Source organism: Theropithecus gelada, chromosome 4 (assembly GCF_003255815.1).
Source record: "Theropithecus gelada isolate Dixy chromosome 4, Tgel_1.0, whole genome shotgun sequence".
In the NCBI taxonomy this organism is placed as follows: Eukaryota; Metazoa; Chordata; class Mammalia; order Primates; family Cercopithecidae; genus Theropithecus; species Theropithecus gelada.
The window spans coordinates 35,574,193-35,593,096 of NC_037671.1; the positions used below are offsets into that span (position 1 = coordinate 35,574,193).

Genomic DNA, 18,904 nt, shown 5'->3' on the forward strand with positions numbered 1-18,904 from the left:
CGCTCCGCCTCTTCCTCCTGAAAGCTATATAATGATACCGCGTCACTTCCGCTCTCTCTTCCACAGGAGGCCTACACGCCGCCGCTTGTGCTGCCGCCATGGTAAGCCTGGAATCCGTGCCGTGATCCAGCGACATCGCAACTCGGGCAAGGAAAGCCGGCGGTTGGGGTTCTGGAAACGCCCTGTCCTGAGGGCCTGAGACTTTCCGTATGAAGCCTTGGATCGCGCCCCTGGAAAGGGACACCAAAGATTTCCAGTTCCGGAGAGCGGGCCCGAGGAAGGGTCACTGCTCTGGCGCACGGAAGCTGCCTAAGGCTTGGGCGTATATGGGGAACTCTGGCTTCCGCCACGCACTTTTGGGAATGGGCAGGAGACCTGCCTTCTCTCTCCAAAGGTTGCATTTTCCCAAGCTTGAACGCTTCATGTACCTACTCTGCAGGACTGAGGAGTTTGCTGTGTGGTGTGAAAACCTTAGGGGTGGGGATCGGGTGCCTTTGCCACTTGTGTGACAGGCTTAACCGTTTTGTATGAAGTTCGTTTGCCTTATCAACCTTACTGTTTGATAGTTTACTGTGTCTAATTTCTCCCCCGTACTTTTTAAATCAGTCTCTAGTGATCCCTGAAAAGTTCCAGCATATTTTGCGAGTACTCAACACCAATATCGATGGGCGGCGGAAAATAGCCTTTGCCATCACTGCCATTAAGGTAAGTAAAGTAGGGTAAGGAATAGGGAATGTAAATGAGAATTGGGCTGTGAAGACATGAGCAAAAATGAAGCAAGGTTGGGGAGACTTGAGTCTGTCTCATCCAGAGCACCTTGACTGCTGGATTAAGAAAAGAAAGTGGTTTAGGGAGAGACTAACCCCTTTAGCACTTACCACATTTACCACAGAAAATAAGTGATTAAAGCCAAGAGAGTGGTCTAAGGTCAAGCCAAAACATTTCACCCGGGGGAATGGGAAGGAGGTATGGTTGCTCACCCGAATTCGCTAAGATTTTCCTGAACCGTGAGATCCTTCTAGATTCGGTTTCTTTACCCACCCCGCCATCATAACAGCAACCCTTCCTGTGAAATTTATATTCCCTCAGAATTGGAGGATTATTGGGCATCTTGAGGGATGAGTAAAAATGCCAACAGATAAAAAGTGTGAAAAAACTTGTAGATGGAGGGTGGAAGAAGTATGAGCAGGACATTTACTCATATGTCAGAGTTGACACTCCTGTTAAAGTGTGAAGGAGTACATCTCTCTCTTCGGCTTTTAAGAATCGAATCAGTGAATGCAAGAATAATTATTTCACTTGGGTATTTCTCTCCACAAACCTGGCTTTCTAGATACACACGTTCTTTTTTTTTTTTTTCTTAAGTCAGAATTTGTAGTTAGTTGTGGAAATAGCCTACCAGTATGTGTCCACTTCATGGGTGCAGGGCTAGGCCTGTCTTACAGTTCTCGGCTTCTGTTGCATGGTAGATATTTAGGCGACGTTAGCGAATGGATAGTAGTAGGGATACTGTTGGCTGGTTTAAGGAATGTGTAGAGGAAAATTCCTTCTGTTGGGTGCTCTGTGAAACTAATAAGGAAGGCAGTGTGAAATACTGTACTTAGATACTTGCTGTGAGGCTTAAGTAGAGGTGCACCATTCAGAAGTGTAATAGAGAATAACCTTCATGGATGAAAGTTATTCTAACTAAAATTAGAAATCTCATTTTATCTATCTGTCTTCCCACTCTCATTTTGAAGTAAATATTCATTTGTAAACATATAATTAAATTTGAGGCTGAGTGCAGTGGCTCGCTTTCAGAGGCTGAAGTGGGTGGATCCCCTGAGGTCAGGAATTCAAGACCAGCCTGGCCAACACGGTGAAACCTCGTCATTTAATAAATAAATATATATATATATTTGAAAGACCCTGCTGTCTTCTGAATAAACCTAATAATTTGACCCTTGGTCACGTTTATTTATTTATTCTGAAACAGAGTCTCGCCCCATCACCCAGGCTGGAGTGCAGTGGCGTGATCTCATCTCACTGCAACTTCAGCCTCCCAAGTAGCTGAGATTACAGGCACACGCCCAGCTAATTTTTGTATTTTTAGAAGAGAGGGGGTTTCACCATGTTGGTCAGGCTGGTCTTAAACTTCTGACCTCAGGTGATCCACCCACCTTAGCCTCCCAAAGTGCTGGGATTACAGGCTTGAGCCACTGCGCCCAGCCACATTTATTTTTTGAAAGGCTGGAGTGGCGGAATCACCATTCACTGCAGCCTTGACCTCCAGGGCTCAAGTCAATCCTTCTGCCTCAACTTCCCAAGTAGTTGGGGCTATAAGTGTGCACCACCACCACATCTGGCTAATCTGGATCTTGCTGTGTTGTCCAAGCTGGTCTGGAACTCCTGGGCTCAGTGATCCTCCACCCTCAGCCTCCCAGAGTGCTGGAATTACAGGCATGAGCCACTGTGAAGCCAACCCTTGATCTCTCTCTCTTGCAGAGAGGAACTGCCATTTGTTTTAGTTTCCTGGGGCCTACTATAACAAGTTCATATAAACTAAGAAAATTACTTACGGCGCTGGAGGCACTTAAGAACCTTGCCTCTTCCTATCTACTGGTGGTTGTCAGTAATCCTTAGTGTTCCTTGGCTTGTAACTGCATTACTCCAATCTGTTGCTGTCATCTCATGGTCTTCTTCATGTCTCTCTTATGATTTGTCATTGGATCTAGAGCCCACCCTAATCAAAGATAACTTCATTTTACCTAATTATTTCTGTGAAGACCTTATTTCCAAATAGGGCCACATTCTGAGGTTCTAGTTGGACAAAATGAGGGGCAGGGCTTACTATTCAGTTCATCCTTCACTCTCCAAATCACTTTGGTTCATGAGTTTAGATAGCATGGGTGTGTTGATATGATGCTACCAATGTAAGCATTAGGTTTTTTGTTTTGTTTTTTTTTTTTTTTTTTTTTTNATAGATTAACTTGGGGACAGTTAACATCTTTACAGTATTGAGCATTTTATTCCATAAACCTAGAATGTCTCCAGTTAGGTCTTCTTTAATTTCTTTTTTTTTTTGAGACGGAGTCTTGCTCTGTCGCCCAGGCTGGAGTGCAGTGGCTGGATCTCAGCTCACTGCAAGCTCCGCCTCCCGGGTTCACGCCATGCTCCTGCCTCAGCCTCCCGAGTAGCTGGGACTACAGGCGCCCGTCACCTCGCCCGGCTAGTTTTTTGTATTTTTTAGTAGAGATGGGGTTTCACCGTGTTAGCCAGGATGGTCTCGATCTCCTGACCTCGTGATCCACCCATCTCGGCCTCCCAAAGTGCTGGGATTACAGACTTGAGCCACCGCGCCCAGCCAGCATTAGGTTTTTTTAATAATCACTTGGGCGGTCAGTTCTGGGCACTGACAAAATTCAGTTTGTGATCTTGGAATACTTTGATTATAGGGATACAGTGATTTGCCTTACAGATTCTGAGGAACTGACAGCCCAAGTACCTTAATCAAATCCTGTAACTCATAAGACTCTGGTTTACTGCATTAGCTTGGAGAGGCAGGCTCCTTGTTCTCCTAAATGCAAGAATCAGAAGGCACTTAGTGACAAACACATATGCTGAGCAATGAGGAGAAAAAAAAAAGATACTGCCTGCTTTCAAAGGGTTGTCTATAACACTAAATTCTGTGTTCATGATTCAGTCGTGCCCCTGAACAAAGTAACCTTTTTTTTTTTTTTTTTTGAGACGGGGTCTCTCTCGCCCAGGTTTGAGTGTGGTGGTGTGATCTCGGCTTGCTGTGACCTCCGCCTCCCAGGTTCAAGCAATTCTGCCACAGCCTCCCAAGTAGCTGGGATTACAGGCGCCCACCACCATGCTCGGCTAATTTTTTTGTATTTTTAGTAGGGTTTCACCATGTTGGCCAGGCTGGTTTCAAACTCCTGCCCTCAAAGTCATCCACCCACCTGGGCCTCCCAAAGTGCTAGGATTACAGGCATGAGCCACTGCGTGCGGCCCAAAGTTAACCTTCTATCAAATGGTTTATATCTGGAAAGGTGGGTGAGGAAAGGGTGACCTAGGGGATTGCAAAATAGATTATTGCAGATCCTACCTTTGTGAGCTTTTTGAATAATGAGGCTATAAAGGAATTTAAAAATCAGATTGAACCCTAATTCCGAAAACCCTCACTTCATTCAGGGTGTGGGCCGAAGATATGCTCATGTGGTGTTGAGGAAAGCAGACATTGACCTCACCAAGAGGGCGGGAGAACTCACTGAGGATGAGGTGAGGACAAGAAAGGGGGCTGGGGGTGGGGTCAGCCTCAGAAAGGGGGCCATGTAGATCTGACCTTGTCCTGCCTGCCAGGTGGAACGTGTGATCACCATTATGCAGAATCCACGCCAGTACAAGATCCCAGACTGGTTCTTGAACAGACAGAAGGATGTAAAGGATGGAAAATATAGCCAGGTGTGTACTGAAATGAGGGCAGGATTAGAGGAAGGGTGGAGGGTCCTGATAGAATTGGGCATAGGTGGTCAGGGGATAAAACATCCCTTGCTGCCTCCTCTGAATCCAGGTCCTAGCCAATGGTCTGGACAACAAGCTCCGTGAAGACCTGGAGCGACTGAAGAAGATTCGGGCCCATAGAGGGCTGCGCCACTTCTGGGGGTGAGTGGAGGTCTCATCTCACTGCCTACCTCGACTCACAGCATTCCTCCTACTCGCTCTTCCTTTTCCCCAACCTTTGTGCTGTGTATGACCTATGACCCTTCTCTTTTTACCTGCAGCCTTCGTGTCCGAGGCCAGCACACCAAGACCACTGGCCGCCGTGGCCGCACCGTGGGTGTGTCCAAGAAGAAATAAGTCTGTAGGCCTTGTCTGTTAATAAATAGTTTATATATCCATGGCTTCCTGTCCTTTCTGTCCATTCTAATAGGGAATGTTAAAGTGCTGGGTCCCTTTTCCATTTAGAGCTGCCCTACTCAGTTGCCCACACAGTGCTATTGGTTTTAGCAGTGGTGATGCTGCAGACCCCTCAGTCTCCCTATGTGTAGCTAGTGATGTCCCTCTCTGTAAAGAGAAATGTGAGGGGAAAACAATTCCCAGCCTCGAGGGGGTGACCCAGACCAGTTTAGAGACCAGTCCCCTGGGGTTGGTGTGCAGCATGGTTGTGGAGTGGGTAGCTGAGCCTAGACAGTTGCAGTTCAGGTGAGTTTGCAGGTCTTAGTCACTCTGGGTTTTTTTTGTTTTGTTTTTAAAAAAAGGGGTCATCTAGTTATGAGAAAATCTTTGGGGCTGTGACCAAAGCAACAAAGGCAAAAACACAGACGTTGGTTATGTAGGGTGTGGTCCCCCTGGTGGAATACGTGGGTGAGTTGGGATGGGGAGTGGCTGGACAGACCGGTCTCGCTCCGTTTGGTGCCACTCCACCCGCCCGGGTTTCCGCGCCCTGCCGCGCTGCTCCGACGCCGCTTCCGGCGGGGATGGGAGCGCGCAGCGCGGAAGCGGGTGGCAGGCCGGCCGCCGGGGCGAGGCGGGGGAGGGGCCGTGAGTGCCGCAGTCGGCCAGCCATGGAGCGGAGCTTGCTGGCGGCGAGGCCACGACAACAAGGTAGCCACCCCCGCAGCATTCCTCGACCGCGGTCCGCACCGCCTTCCCCCGACCCCCAGGGTGCGCTGGTCCCGGTCGCGCGCTCCGCCCTCCGCATCCCAGGTGTGGTCGGTTAAATCCCCGCCGTGACCCAGGCCCAGGGAGCTAGTCCCCGCCCTTCGCTCTCCGGATTACCCTTGGAGTGCGCCGCACCATGCCGCTCAGGCTCTTCCGGCGCCTGCTCCTCACCGCTCTGCTGCTGGTGATCGTCTGGACCCTCTTCGGGCCTTCGGGGTTGGGGGAGGAGCTGCTGAGCCTCTCACTAGCCTCCCTGCTCCCAGCCCCCGCCTCACCGGGGCCGCCCCTGGCCCTGCCCCGCCTCTTGATCCCCAACCAGGAAGCTTGCGGTGGTCCCGGGGCTCCTCCCTTCCTGCTCATCCTGGTGTGCACGGCTCCGGAAAACCTGAACCAGAGAAACGCCATTCGGGCCTCGTGGGGCGGGCTGCGCGAGGCCCGGGGACTCAGAGTACAGACGCTATTCCTGCTGGGAGAGCCGAACGCACAGCACCCCGTGTGGGGCTCCCAGGGGAACGACCTGGCCTCGGAGTCAGCAGCCCAGGGAGATATCTTGCAGGCCGCCTTCCAGGACTCCTACCGCAACCTCACCCTCAAGACCCTCAGTGGGCTGAACTGGGCTGAAAAACACTGCCCCATGGCCCGATACGTCCTCAAGACGGACGATGATGTGTATGTCAACGTCCCCGAACTGGTATCAGAGCTGGTCTTGCGAGGGGGCCGTTGGGAGCAATGGGAGAGAAGCACGGAACCCCAGAGAGAGGCTGAGGTTGGAAATGAACAGCAGGAAGGAGGCCAGGCCTTGCACAGCGAGGAAGTGCCTCTTCTGTACCTGGGCCGGGTGCACTGGCGAGTAAACCCCTCTCGGACACCAGGGGGCAGGCACCGTGTATCAGAGGAGCAGTGGCCTCACACCTGGGGCCCCTTCCCACCCTATGCCTCAGGCACAGGGTATGTGTTGTCAGCGTCTGCTGTGCAGCTTATTCTCAAGGTGGCTAGCCGGGCACCCCCTCTCCCATTAGAGGATGTCTTTGTGGGGGTAAGTGCCCGAAGAGGAGGCCTTGCCCCAACACAGTGTGTCAAGCTGGCTGGTGCCACCCACTACCCACTAGACCGGTGCTGCTATGGGAAATTCCTGCTGACGTCCCACAGGCTGGACCCCTGGAAGATGCAGGAAGCCTGGAAGCTGGTGGGTGGCTCTGACGGGGAAAGGACTGCGCCCTTTTGCTCCTGGTTCCAGGGAGTCCTGGGCATCCTGCGGTGTCGAGCAATAGCCTGGCTTCACAGCTGAGAGTGCCTGGGGCCACAGGAAAGGCAGGAACAGGACCTTCTCTCTCCCAGGCCCAACGCAGGCGCCCTCACTGGCTGGAGCTGATCTGTTTCCTCATACCAGATCCTCAGTCTCACTAAAGACAGGGATATGGGAGACACCCAGGGGCCTGGCCCGCCAGCCTGAAAGATGGTCATCAGGAAGAGAAAAAGAAAAAAATGCTGCAGCTGTTCTCTCAAGCTAGGGCAGAAGAGGGCTGTCAAGCTCCTCAATAAACTTGTCTCCACTTCTTCGAGTGCAGTGTGGTCTTCACCAGGACCCCCAGAACACCACAAACCTGGAGACCCCAGAGGCTGCCAGACCCTGCTTCATGGGAAGGACATCTCCAGGGACATGGGAGAGAGGACAGCCTCTCTGAGGAGGAAGGCCCCTAAAAGGCAAAGCTAAGGCCACAGCAGCCACAAGGTATGGGGGTGGGGGTAGAGGCAGGACACTGACTCCTCTGATCCTAGAATGGCCTCATGCTGGGCAAGGGGGAGGGGAACAGGTCCACAAGATGATCCAGACACATGATCCAAAAAATCGCTTTCCTCTTTAATACCAACCCACCCTAGGAGCCAGCTGTCCACCCCCAGTTGGGGAAAGGACCACAGTGCCCCACCTCCTTGTTCCAGGGAACACTCTTTTCCCTACAGGTGATCTTGGGGAGAGACTGTTCCCAGGCAACCCTGGAGTCTGGCTCAGCGCACAAATCTGTCCAGGGCAGATGGCCGGGCCCCCGTGGACTTGGCCTTCGCTTCCTTCTGCTGCTGCTGCTGCTGCTGAAGGCTCTGCCGGACCTTGTCCTGGGGACCGGAGAGGGGGAGGACACAGGGACAGTGAGAAGTGGCAGGCTGACAAGGGCAGAGGCACAAGCAGGAGGGTGCAGCCTGTGGAAGGCCCGGCCCATCCCAATACTCATCTACCCTGTGTTCCTCATCCATGACCTTCCTTTTCCTCTTCACCAGGCTTGCTGTGGAGCTGCGGCCCTTCTGCTTTGGCTTTGGCTGGAAGGGAGCCTTAGCCTCCGGGTCGTAGCCCTGAGGGAGGGGACAGGAGTCAAATCTGTTACAGCCTCAGTCGGAGTCAGGGAACTGGCAGCACCCACCTGCTGGCCACACTTCTGGGGACAAGCCATGGTGGGGAGAGGATGTAGGGGAGAAGACAGGCCTGGGCATTCAGGGGCCTGCTCCATACCAGCCTCTCTATCCGCTCCTTCTTTCCCTGCTCCAGAGAGATGACATCCACCTCGGCCAGGGCTCGTGGGTCAAGACAAATAAGCTCTGCAGGTACCTGAGGGTTTCACAGAGGGATAGGACTCAGCAAGGAGCCACAGGAGGGTAGCACCAAAAAGGGAAGCCAGGAAGGCTGCTGAACCCCTCTACCCAGGACCCCCAGCATGAGACCTCAGGATAGCTTTCTCTACCTCCAACCCAAAACCACATGCATACCTTCCCCAGCAGCAGGGGCCTCACAGGCATGCTGCACACCAACCAGCAGGGGAACCTCACCTTCTCCAACAGGGGCAATCTCACCCTCTCCGCCAGGGGGAACCCTGACCCTCTCCAGGAGAGGGGAACCTGACCCTCTCCAGGAAGGGGGAACCTGACCCTCTCCAGGAGGGGGGAGCCTGACCCTCTCCAGCAGAGGGGAACCTCACCCTCTCCAGCAGGGGAGCCTCACCTTCTCTAGCAGGGCCTTCACCTCCCACTCCTGGCGTTGCTTCCGGCTTCTGTAAGGATTACTCTCCAGGCCATCAAAGTTGGGCTCACCGGCCCCTGAAGGGAGGGAGGGAGGAGCATGGAGCCGTAAGGAAAGACCTAAGTCCAACAGCTCCAGCCCAACCCATCCCCCAGCTCCTGGATGTCTCAGGCCCAAACTTCCACCCAGAGTTCATTCACTTCAAGCCCCATCCCTGGCCCACTCACCAGGGACCAGCATGCTGGTGATGCCCCCACTGTGCCCCACCCCTAGCACATCTTCAAAGGGGCAGAACTGAAGGCCATGCACAGGGCCTGAGAGCCGGTGGGTGAGGTAGGGCTGTTCAAGGGAGGGTGGGCTGGCCTTGCCCTGCCCTGCCCAGATGTTGACAACGTCACCCATTCCCGCCACCAGCAGTCCCCTCTGGGAGAAGGCCAGGTGCCCTGCTCCATGGGGCAGGGTCCGAGTGCTCAGAGGCTGGTAGGTCCCTCTCAAGTCAAAGATCTTCAGCTGGTGGTCTAGGCCAGAGGTGGCCATGTACCTGGTGAGAAAAGAGGGATCAATTAATCTCAGTAAATGGGTTTACCAAGCAAGCTGTGGCCAAGTCCAGGCATCAAGTCTGGCTGGGTAGAAAAAGATTAATAGTAATAACCGCTACCATCACCCTGAACACTCCACAGGCATCCTCTTGGTTAAGCTGCACACAACTCTTACGATTTTTATTTCCCTTTAAGAGGTGAGGAAACAAGCTCAGAGAAAGGAAAGCTAGGTCAGTGGATGGTCAGGCCTATCTCTTTAGCATCTGCCTCTCCTCTGCTAACACCACACAGCCCTCTCAAGACACGGGAGTCAAAAGGAGCACCCACGTGACAGGCTGCACCTAAAGGTAATGTCCCCCTGTACACACATGCAGCACACAGCCCAGCAAGGGGAAAGAGCATCGGCAGTGGTCAGAAAGGCTTCATGGGAAAGGTGGGATTTGACCCATTCTAGGTAATTCTCAAAAAAGTACAGGAAAGAGATACACAGCAGGTTCAAATGCATTAACACCAGAGTGTGGAGACTGAGAGGGAAGCAGAGGTTATGTTAGCAGGATTGGTGGGAAACATGGTCAGGAAAATCAGGAGCGGAAAATTTGTGGGGTTTCTTTAAAGTCAGACCGAGGACCCACAGCTCACAATCCCAACATTGCTCTCTGGCAATGACAAATCACAAACTGAAGGCTCCAAGGACTTGAGAAGACCTACTCAGAAAGTGGTGAAGTATCCCTTGGCCTGCCCCTCTGTGTGCTTTCCCTGGAAGGAGGGAGGGAAGGTTGGGACCAAATCCTCTCCAGGAATCATGTACTGCATAAGTTGTTTACTTTCAGAAGTTAGAGTTTCTTTTCTTTTTTTGAGACAGGGTCTCACTCTGTTGCCCAAGCTGGAGTGCAGTGGCGTGACCTTGGCTCACCGCAGCCTCTGCCTCCCTGGTTCAAGTGATTCTCGTGCCTCAGCCTCCCAAGTAGCTGAGATTACAGGCATGCGCCACCACGGCTAATTTTTGCGTTTTTAGTAGAGTCAGGGTTCGCCATGTTGGCCATGCTGGTCTTGAACTCCTGGCCTCAAATGACCTCAAATGACCTCCTCTGCCTCCCAAAGTGCTGGGATTACAGGTGAGGTTGGAGTTTCTATGTTCAAGTTATTCCTTAACGAGGGAAGCTGAAGGGGAACCAGCCAGGTAGGGGATGTATGTTTGCCAAGAGGCCAAGGACTCTCTTTTGCCTTGGCTGTGAACCCAGAAGAAGGGAACTAAAGAGTTTTTATGAGCAGAGACTTGCACAGTGACGGAGCCCAAGGAAGGCCCAACTGGATACTTCCGACAAGATAATCAGGGCCCTGACTTTACCACAGAGAAAGGCCATCAGTGCAAACCAGGAATTACCGAGCGCTCCTGGAACACAGGGTCACATCCTTTGGTGAACTAATAACTCAAGGATGCATGCTGGCTCTTCTCCCCTCCACATACCCATCTATGGGATCCCCTGGGTAAAGACCAGCCTAGTGCCAGATGGGAGTCTGGGCCATACTACTGTACTACTAAACTTGCAAGCAGCAGTTCGGCTCTGAGAAGTCAACCCAATCCAATCCTAATGCAGGCTACCAGAACACCTCTTATGAAAGATGGTCGGCTTCGTCGCTGGAGTCCCCGTGGCCTATCTGACAAGCTCCTGAGAAGGACCAGAGAAAAGCAGGGATAGGCTGAAGATCACAAGGACCAGAGCTGTTCAGCATCAAGGTGTTGATTAAACTTCAGGCCTCAGCTAACTAGTGATTAAGTGCTAAGCAGAGGAGTGGCTGACCCAGGTAGCCCATGGAGGGCAAGCTACAGCTTTGGCCCAGTGGCCCAGAGAGGGCAGAAACCCTTGGGCAGGCCTTCCGACTCTCCTAGAGCCAGGCTGGTATAGATATGGAGTAAAAAGGGCAGAACCAAATCACTTGTTCACAAAGATACAATTACAGAGGCCAGGAGCAGTGGCTCAGGCCTATAATCCCAGCACTTTGGGAGACCAGATGGGCGGATCACAAGGTCAGGAGTTCGAGACCAGCCTGGCCAACATAGTGAAATTCCATCTCTATTAAAAATACAAAAATTAGCTGCGCGCAGTGGCACACACCTGTAGTCCCAGCTACTGAGAGGCTGAGGCAGAAGAATCACTTGAGCCTAGGAGGCGAAGGTTGCAGTGAACCGAGATCGTGCCCCTGCACTCCAGCCTGGGTGACAGATCAAGACTCCATCTCGAAAAATAATAATAAATAAATAAATGCATCACCTGGCCAGTCATTCTCAAAAACCATAGCCATGGCCGGGTACAGTGGCTCATGCCTGTAATCCCAGCACTTTGGGGAGGCTGAAGCAGGTGGATCACAATGTCAGGAGTTCAAGACCAGCCTGGCCAAGAGGGTGAAACCCCGTCTCTACTAAAAATTTAAAAATTAACCGGGCGTGGTGGCGGGTGCATATAATCCCAGCTACTCAGGAGGCTGAGGCAGGACAATCGCTTGAACCCCCGGGGACAGAGGTTGCAGTGAGATTGCGCCACTGCACTCCAGCCTGGGTGACAGAGTGAGACTGTCTCAAAAAAAAAAAAAAACCCATAGCCACAAGTTTTTATACGCAAAGGGTAACTGGAGCACCACACCAAGGCAGGCTCAATGATTCATCCTTTTATCTCCAGAACTTCAGCACAGAGCCCCGCCCACAGCAGATGCCCAGTGAATACCTGACAAAAGGAATCAGAGGAAAATACAAATCAGAGAGAACAGCTGTGGAAAATGCAGATACTCTCTCAGGAACAGCAGAAATCCAAAGCAGACACCACCTCTACCCTCACATCAGCCAGACCTGGAGAGAACGATCATCTTGAATGACAATGATGAATATAGCACTCCCTATTTGCTAAGCACTGTGCTAAACTATATGCCTTAACTCATCTTAATGTCTACAACAGCTTTTATAAGGGCTTTAAACTAGGGCTTGGTAAACCTACTGCCCATGGGCCAAACCTGGCCCATCATCTAGTTCTGTATAGCCCACAAGCCAAGAATGGTTTTTACATTTTTAAGTGGTTGAAAAAAAATCAAAAGAATATTTTGAGACTGTGAAAACTGTATGAAATTCAAATTCCAATATCCACAAATAAAGTTTTATTGGAACATGGCCACTCAGTATTTATTTACACCGTGGCTGCTTTTGCTCTACAACACACAGCTGAGTGGTCATGACAGAGACTACGGCATCCTGATTTGCACTCCTGCTTTGTACGCTACAAGTCACAGTGACACAATCATAAGTGCTTCACAGCATTTTGAGCACCTCACATATCACCTATCATTACCTAACTGTGTAAAAAGATATTTTCAAAGATGAAATACATGAAATCTCTACAGATCAGCATGAACACGAGTATCTACAGTCAAGTTTGATCATTTGGAACACTAACTTTGTACATGAACTAGGCAAAATGTTATCCTCAAAAAGAGAAATTCGGTTCTTCCCATTAGTAGATCTGTGTTACACAAATATCATATTTATTATTATTTTTTAAGACAGGGTCTCCCTCTGTTGCCGATGGAAGAGTACAGTGGGATGATCACAGCTCACTGCAGCCTTAACCTCCTGTGCTGAGGTGATCCTCCCACCTGAGCCTCCTGAGTAGCTGGGACTACAGGCACGCACCACCACACCCGGCTAATTTTTCTATCTTTGTGGAGACAGAGTTTTGCCATGTCACCCAGGCTGGTTTCGAACTTCTGGGCTCAAGCGATCTGCCCACCTCAGCCTACCAAAGTGTTAAGATTACAGGCATGAGCTACTGTGTCCAGCCTCATATTATGTTTAACTTTTTTTTGAGACGGAGTTTTGCTCTTGTTGCCCAGGTTGGAGTGCAATGGCACAATCTCGGCTCACTGCAACCTCTGCCTCCCAGGTTCAAGCGATTCTTCTGCCTCAGCCTCCCAAGTTGCAGGGATTACAGGCCCCTGTCACAACACCCGGCTAATTTTGCGGATTTTTAGTAGAGACAGGGTTTTGCCATGTTGGCCAGGCTAGTCTCGAACTCCTGACCTCAGGTGATCCACCCGCCTCAGCCTCCAAAGTGCTGGGATTACAGGCGTGAGCCATTGCACCTGGCCATATTATGTTTAATTTTATAACTTAAAAATGTGTGGGCCGGGTGCAGTGGCTCACAGCTGTAATCCCAGCACTTTGGGAAGCCGAGGCGGGCAGATCACCTGAAGTCAGGAGTTCAAGACCAGCCTGGCCAACATGGTAAAACCCCGTCTTTACAAAAAAATGCAAAAATTAGCTGGTCATAACGGCAGGTGCCTGTAATCCCAACTACTTGGGAGACTGAGGCAGAAGAGTCACTTGAACCCGGGAGGCAAAGGTTGCAGTGAGCTGAGATCACGCCACTGCACTCCAGCCTGGGAGATAGAGCAAGACTACATCTCTCTCAAAAGATTAAAAAAAAAAAAAAAGGTCAGGCACAGTGGCTCACGCCTGTAATCCCAGCACTTTGGGAGGCTGAGGCGGGCAGATCACTTGAGGTCAGGAATTCGAGACCAGCCTGACCAACATGGTGAAACCCTGTCTCTATTAAAAATACAAAAATTAGCCAGGCGTTGTGCTGGGTGCCTGTAGTCCCAGCTCTTTGGGAGGCCAAGGCAGGAGAATCACTTGAACCTGAGAGGCGGAGGTTGCAGTGAGCTGACATTGCACCATTGCACTCCAGCCTGGGCGTCAGAGCGAGACTCTATCTCAAAAAAAAAAAATTGTGATAATTTGTTTTCTCTTGGTATTTAAATACCTACACAGTACCCTTTGATTTTACTTCTTATCAGCAAATCATAAAATATTTACTATCTGACTCTTTACAGAAAAAGTTTGTGGACCCTTGAACTAGACACTCATATTTCCATTTTTGGGGTGAGAAAACTGTGGCACACAAAGGTTATGCCATATACCCATACTTACAAGGCCCATCAGTGGTAACATTGTGATTTAAACCTGGGCATCCTGGCTTTAGAGTCTGTGCTCCTAAAGCACACTACCTTCCACAACTTTCTGGCCACCTAATGCCTCATCCCACCAGTAACTTACGTGCCTGTAGAATCTACTGCCACAGCCCGGACCCCACCACGATGACAGAGAATCTTTGCCAGTGGCTCCTTCATAGCTGGACTCCATAAAGACACAGTACCTGGAAGAGAAGAAGAACCAAAGTTGCTAATACAAACCTGACCCTAAGGTTATTAAACCTGGGAAAGATGGGAACTCAAGACCAAGAGATAACAAAAAAGGGAAATAAAAGGGTAACTTTAAGAGACTCATGAAGTATAAATATAGAAGAAACGCAAGTCAGGATGGTCGGAGAGTCAAAACTAAGCTAGGTACTGACCATTGCTGTGTCCGAGATGGATGACAGCATTGTAAGGGTTCTGACTCATGACATCGAGCCGCCCAGCTCGAGCATTCAGAGCTGCCACGATCTTCCCCACTGATACATCCAGGTAGGTCAGAAACCCTGTTTCTGACTGAGAAAGAGAGAGACAGAGAGAATGACCCAGTCCTGATTGCCCTCTGTATTCCCTCTCCTGGGGTCCTAAAGGAGAAGTGGTCATCCCAAGGGCTGCCACCCAGTTCCTGAGCTCCACGGCCACTCACAGCTGTAGCCAGGAGGAAGTGGAAGGGCAGAAACTCAAGCCGTGTCACTCGGTCACACCGGCGGATACAGTGGAGCTCAATGCCCTGATTGTCATAGATGTGGAGCCAGCGGTTCTGGGCAACAGCAAGCAGTGCCTCAGAATGGAGAAACCTGGGGGAGAGGAAGAGTGGTTCAATTGGGAAATGAGGTCACAGGCTATCATTCAATCAAGGATGGACTATCTCACCCCTACTGACCGCTGACAATGAGGCCACTGACCGGATGTCCCGCACTGCCTCCATGACGTTGATCTCGCACATAAGCTTCTTTGTTACCCAATCAAGGGCAGCCACATGACCTCGGCGCCCTCCAAAAGCCAGGTGTCTGTTGGAGGTGAGGGGCAGGCAGGGTGTTAAGGCAGGGGACCACCGACTCAGATGACTTGAGGTCTGCCCCATGCCAGCCCCATCTCTCCAGGTGGGCAGACACATGTTGCTGCAGGTGCTCACCCGCACACCCAAGCAAATCGAAGGACCCTCCCCTCATCAACAACCCAAACATACACTGCGAATGGCTGAAGTGGGCATGGCTAAATGGTTAAGGAAACACATCTTAGTTCAAGAGTCACTAGAATTCAACCTTACCTTCCAGTTCGAGAGTAGTTTAGTCTGTAGGGCCCAAATTGCCTCAGATTCAAGTCAAAGTGCTGGGAAAGAGAAGAGTGAAAAAAAAAAAAAAAAAAAATGAGTACCCTGCAGGAACGCCTTCTTCTAGCCCCCATTCCTCTCTTGTCCTGCACCACCAATCAATCCCTTGGCTCCTTTATCTCCTCAGGCTCACCTTGGCTGCACTTGCAATGTCCACAGCCTCCACAATGTCAGCCTGGCATATCTTTGCTGTGTCTTCCCCATCCTCCCCTTCCAGAAACCTGAAAGCAAGGGTTAGGATAGCAGTAAAGTTTCCCAATATGAAGCAAGTGTACCAACATAAAAACGAGAAAAGACAGTCCTATAAGGCAGGGATTGGGGGTCCAGATTAGGGCCCACTCACCCCGGTTCCTCAGCAAGCAGCAGCTCAGAACGAGCAGCTTTGATACTTGTTTCCTCTTCCTCAGCTTCAGCCACCTCAAGTCGGCTTCGAGTTTTGGCTTTAGAACGTGGTAGCTATAACATTGTTGGTGGGGAGGAGTGGCAGAAGAACCATAGGATAAGTGGGGTCACAGGAGAGCTACCTAGCCCAGCCTCCATTCAACTCACCCAGACACTCCCTGCCTCCAACACTTCCCAACTCTCCGGCTGGACCTCACCTTTCGGGATTTGTCAATGCGACAGAACTTCTGGACCACCTCCACAGGGACGGGGGCGGGGCCTGGGAATGGATCTTGGGCCTAGGGGAAAGGAGAACGCAGTTAGTAGACAGCCTTGGATTGACCCCAACCCTTTCAAAGCACAAGGCGGCCTGCCTCGCCACCCATTAGGTTCCACGTTCACCCCGGACAAGCTCCGCTGGGACTCCGGGTTCTTCCACTCTCGGGGTTTCTTCGGGACCTGAGGCTTCTTAGAGATCCGAGACTTCTTTAATATGTGAGCATTTTTTGGTCTCTGAGGACCCCGATTCTTCTTGTTACAAGGAGGCCCTGGAGAGGCTCCGTCTGTGGTCGGAACGGTCTCTTCCTCCCAGTATCGCCGCGGTTTCTACAAGCAGATCAGGAACTCTGATACTCCGCACCCACGCCCCGCCCCCGCGACCCCGCAGCAAAAAACTTCCTTTCCCACCCAGGGAGGCCGATACCTTTCTCTTGGTCTGAAGTTTGTCTTTCTTGGGCGGGACATCACTGCCCGGCTTGGGGGCTGTCTCCATCTCGCCCACCCGAACGGCGATCCACGTGCAAAACTCCTCTCAGCTGCCCCACAGTCGGCTTGAAAACTCCCGGAAGCCCTCTATCCTTCATCCAATCAGCAGCGTACCCCGCCATCTTGAGTGAGGGCACGCTCTCCTTAGAGGGGCGGAAGAGCTCTTGGCACCTTATCGGGAGCGGCAGCTTATGCAAGAGTGACTTACAAAAGAAAGGCAGGCCCGGGAGCAGGGGCTAAGTAGCGGTGCGGTTTCTTTTTCCGCGTTAGTTTCCCCATCTTGCCTAAAAATATCCGAGTCCAGTCTTTGTAGCCGAACTCCACTCGCTAAACATGTCAGAACTACACTTCCCATCAAGGGTCAGAAAGAAACTTCCGGCGCAGTCTTTTCCCGGCATTCCTCGTTTACTTCCGGGTTTATTACTACTGAAAGCAGAACGTGAATAGGTTAGGATTTCGGTTGAGAGGCTTACGGTCTTGCGTTTCGCCCACCATATCCTGGGGACGGGGTGGAGTCGATACCCAGGACGGGGGGGGAGGTGGCGGTGCCCCTCAGGGCTGCTTCTCAAGAGTGCTATCATTTCCGCAGGCGAGATCAGAAAAGGGAGCTCAGGTACCTTCCAGAGAGTGAGACGCAGCGCCCTTGTCTCGCTCCCCGTAGGCTTTCATCCCCGCCATGGCGGAGCTGATCCAGAAGAAGCTGCAGGGAGAAGTGGAGAAATACCAACAGCTACAGAAGGGTAAGGGAGCAGGGTCGGTATGGCCTCGCCCAATGCACTCACAACCCAAAGCCATTACCGAGATAAGGTTTGTTGCCCCATCTGGGCCCTTGCGTGCAGAGACTTTCCCGCTTCAGTACTCTTCCCTATTCACTGACCCGCTGCCCCCATCTTTTTCTGCTTCCTCAGATCCATATCCACCTGACTAGGATTGATGTTTCTAATCTTGCCTTTCCTCTTATCCCCAGACTTGAGTAAATCCATGTCGGGGAGGCAGAAACTTGAAGCACAACTAACAGAAAATAATATCGTGAAAGAGGTGAGGGACTGGGATTTGTGGGGCGAGGAGGGACCTGTACTAGCCATGGTTCTGATCACGTATGTCCCATCCCTCCATCAGGAACTGGCCCTGCTGGATGGGTCCAACGTGGTCTTTAAACTTCTGGGTCCGGTGCTAGTCAAACAGGAGCTGGGGGAGGCTCGGGCCACAGTAGGGAAGAGGCTGGACTATATCACAGCTGAAATGTGAGTCTTTATTCCACCACTGTGTGCTGCACCCTGTGATGCAAGTGAACCATTGGAGTAGCGGTGTTGAACCATTGTAGAACAGCTCTCCATAGTGGCCCCTAGTCCTCCAGTTCCTCCAACCCCTTCCTTCCCTTTTAACCCCCCTTCTCCCTTCCGTAATCTCAAGTTTTCCACCTATCTCTTTCTTGCGTTTAGCACCCTCCTTAGTAAGTCCTACTAATTTCTCCCTTTCTACTTGTCTCCCTTGTCTCTCTTTAGTAAGCGATATGAATCCCAGCTCCGGGATCTTGAGCGGCAGTCAGAGCAACAGAGGGAGACCCTTGCTCAGCTGCAGCAGGAGTTCCAGCGGGCCCAGGCGGCAAAGGCAGGGGCTCCTGGCAAGGCCTGACCCCTTGGTGGGGGGAGGGGAGGGGAGGGAATGAGGCAGCTCTAGCATCTATACTGTAGCTAATAAAATGTAAAAACACCTGGCTCTGTTTCCTGACCAGGCGCTTCTGTCATATCCCCACAGTCCCTTCCACTTTCACACACACCACCTGTATTACCCCCTCAGGTTCAAACTCTTGCACTTGGAATTTCTTTGTGGCACGATGTTCTTTCTTTCTTGAAAGTGAAATCCTAAATGTCCTCAAATCTTCTTGCCTGTATATACAACCCTTAACTTTCCCTCATCTTGGTTGGCATGATTATTTTGGAAGGGCATTTACAACATAGCGTATTACTAGGAATGTCAGTTCAATTGAAAAAGAATTCACAGTTCTCTAACCTGAGGCCCCAGGATGAAATGTGGTTACCCTCTTTGCCAGCAGCCCTGGCATCTCTATTGGTACTTTTCAGCCTCTGTCTTCCTAGAATTTGCTTGAATGTAGCTTAAACTGACTTAAAATCCCAGCACGCAATGCTTTGTAGTGTATAAGTCCTCCCAAGTTTATATGTTGTCCATAAAGTTGTTCTGCCATTTCCTTGT

At 51.2% G+C, this 18,904-nt stretch overlaps 4 protein-coding genes across 8 annotated transcripts; 3 read left to right on the plus strand and 1 right to left on the minus strand.

The window, feature by feature from the left end:
* On the plus strand, positions 1–4,886 carry RPS18 (ribosomal protein S18). The gene is made up of 6 exons (XM_025381895.1): positions 1–101; positions 607–705; positions 4,177–4,263; positions 4,345–4,446; positions 4,556–4,647; positions 4,767–4,886. The coding sequence occupies exons 1-6, from the start codon at positions 99–101 to the stop codon at positions 4,840–4,842; spliced, it is 459 nt and encodes a 152-aa protein (XP_025237680.1). The 5' UTR covers positions 1–98; the 3' UTR covers positions 4,843–4,886.
* Positions 4,887–5,466: 580 nt separating this feature from the next.
* Positions 5,467–12,349, plus strand: B3GALT4 (beta-1,3-galactosyltransferase 4). Its single transcript, XM_025383530.1, has 2 exons — positions 5,467–7,378; positions 11,871–12,349. Exon 1 carries the CDS (start codon positions 5,783–5,785, stop codon positions 6,932–6,934), a length of 1,152 nt encoding a protein of 383 aa, XP_025239315.1. The 5' UTR covers positions 5,467–5,782; the 3' UTR covers positions 6,935–7,378; positions 11,871–12,349.
* On the minus strand, positions 7,486–17,036 carry WDR46 (WD repeat domain 46). 3 transcript variants are annotated; one of them, XM_025383522.1, is made up of 15 exons: positions 16,629–17,036; positions 16,328–16,531; positions 16,144–16,224; positions 15,888–16,000; positions 15,678–15,765; positions 15,482–15,543; positions 15,117–15,221; positions 14,858–15,008; positions 14,592–14,727; positions 14,294–14,393; positions 8,881–9,194; positions 8,636–8,730; positions 8,150–8,245; positions 7,879–7,992; positions 7,487–7,758 (listed from the first exon to the last, which is right to left on the minus strand). In XM_025383522.1, exons 1-15 carry the CDS (start codon positions 16,695–16,697, stop codon positions 7,654–7,656), a joined length of 1,833 nt encoding a protein of 610 aa, XP_025239307.1. In that variant the 5' UTR covers positions 16,698–17,036; the 3' UTR covers positions 7,487–7,653. The 3 variants fall into 3 exon arrangements, with proteins under 3 accessions (XP_025239306.1, XP_025239307.1, XP_025239308.1); XM_025383523.1 differs by having other exon boundaries at positions 16,328–16,375; positions 16,629–16,762; XM_025383521.1 differs by having other exon boundaries at positions 7,486–7,992.
* A 61-nt stretch (positions 17,037–17,097) lies between these two features.
* PFDN6 (prefoldin subunit 6) lies at positions 17,098–18,895 on the plus strand. 3 transcript variants are annotated; one of them, XM_025383531.1, is made up of 5 exons: positions 17,098–17,137; positions 17,280–17,430; positions 17,658–17,728; positions 17,810–17,934; positions 18,196–18,895. In XM_025383531.1, exons 2-5 carry the CDS (start codon positions 17,367–17,369, stop codon positions 18,323–18,325), a joined length of 390 nt encoding a protein of 129 aa, XP_025239316.1. In that variant the 5' UTR covers positions 17,098–17,137; positions 17,280–17,366; the 3' UTR covers positions 18,326–18,895. The 3 variants fall into 3 exon arrangements, with proteins under 3 accessions (XP_025239316.1, XP_025239318.1, XP_025239319.1); XM_025383533.1 differs by having other exon boundaries at positions 17,100–17,129; XM_025383534.1 differs by having other exon boundaries at positions 17,106–17,137; positions 17,285–17,430.
* The last annotated feature ends 9 nt before the right edge of the window (positions 18,896–18,904 follow it).

Coding starts and splice junctions, on each gene's coding strand:
- PFDN6 (XM_025383531.1), top strand. CDS start 17,367: ATGGCGGAGCTGATCCAGAAGAAGCTGCAGGGAGAAGTGGAGAAATAC. Junction 17,729..17,809: donor AAAATAATATCGTGAAAGAG/GTGAGGGACTGG, acceptor TCCCTCCATCAG/GAACTGGCCCTGCTGGATGG. Junction 17,935..18,195: donor GACTATATCACAGCTGAAAT/GTGAGTCTTTAT, acceptor GTCTCTCTTTAG/TAAGCGATATGAATCCCAGC.
- B3GALT4 (XM_025383530.1), top strand. CDS start 5,783: ATGCCGCTCAGGCTCTTCCGGCGCCTGCTCCTCACCGCTCTGCTGCTG.
- WDR46 (XM_025383521.1), bottom strand. CDS start 16,697: ATGGAGACAGCCCCCAAGCCGGGCAGTGATGTCCCGCCCAAGAAAGAC. Junction 15,766..15,887: donor CTGCTTGCTGAGGAACCGGG/GTGAGTGGGCCC, acceptor CCTTGCTTTCAG/GTTTCTGGAAGGGGAGGATG. Junction 15,544..15,677: donor ACATTGCAAGTGCAGCCAAG/GTGAGCCTGAGG, acceptor TCTCTTTCCCAG/CACTTTGACTTGAATCTGAG.
- RPS18 (XM_025381895.1), top strand. Junction 4,447..4,555: donor AGGATGGAAAATATAGCCAG/GTGTGTACTGAA, acceptor CTCTGAATCCAG/GTCCTAGCCAATGGTCTGGA. Junction 4,648..4,766: donor GGGCTGCGCCACTTCTGGGG/GTGAGTGGAGGT, acceptor TTTTACCTGCAG/CCTTCGTGTCCGAGGCCAGC.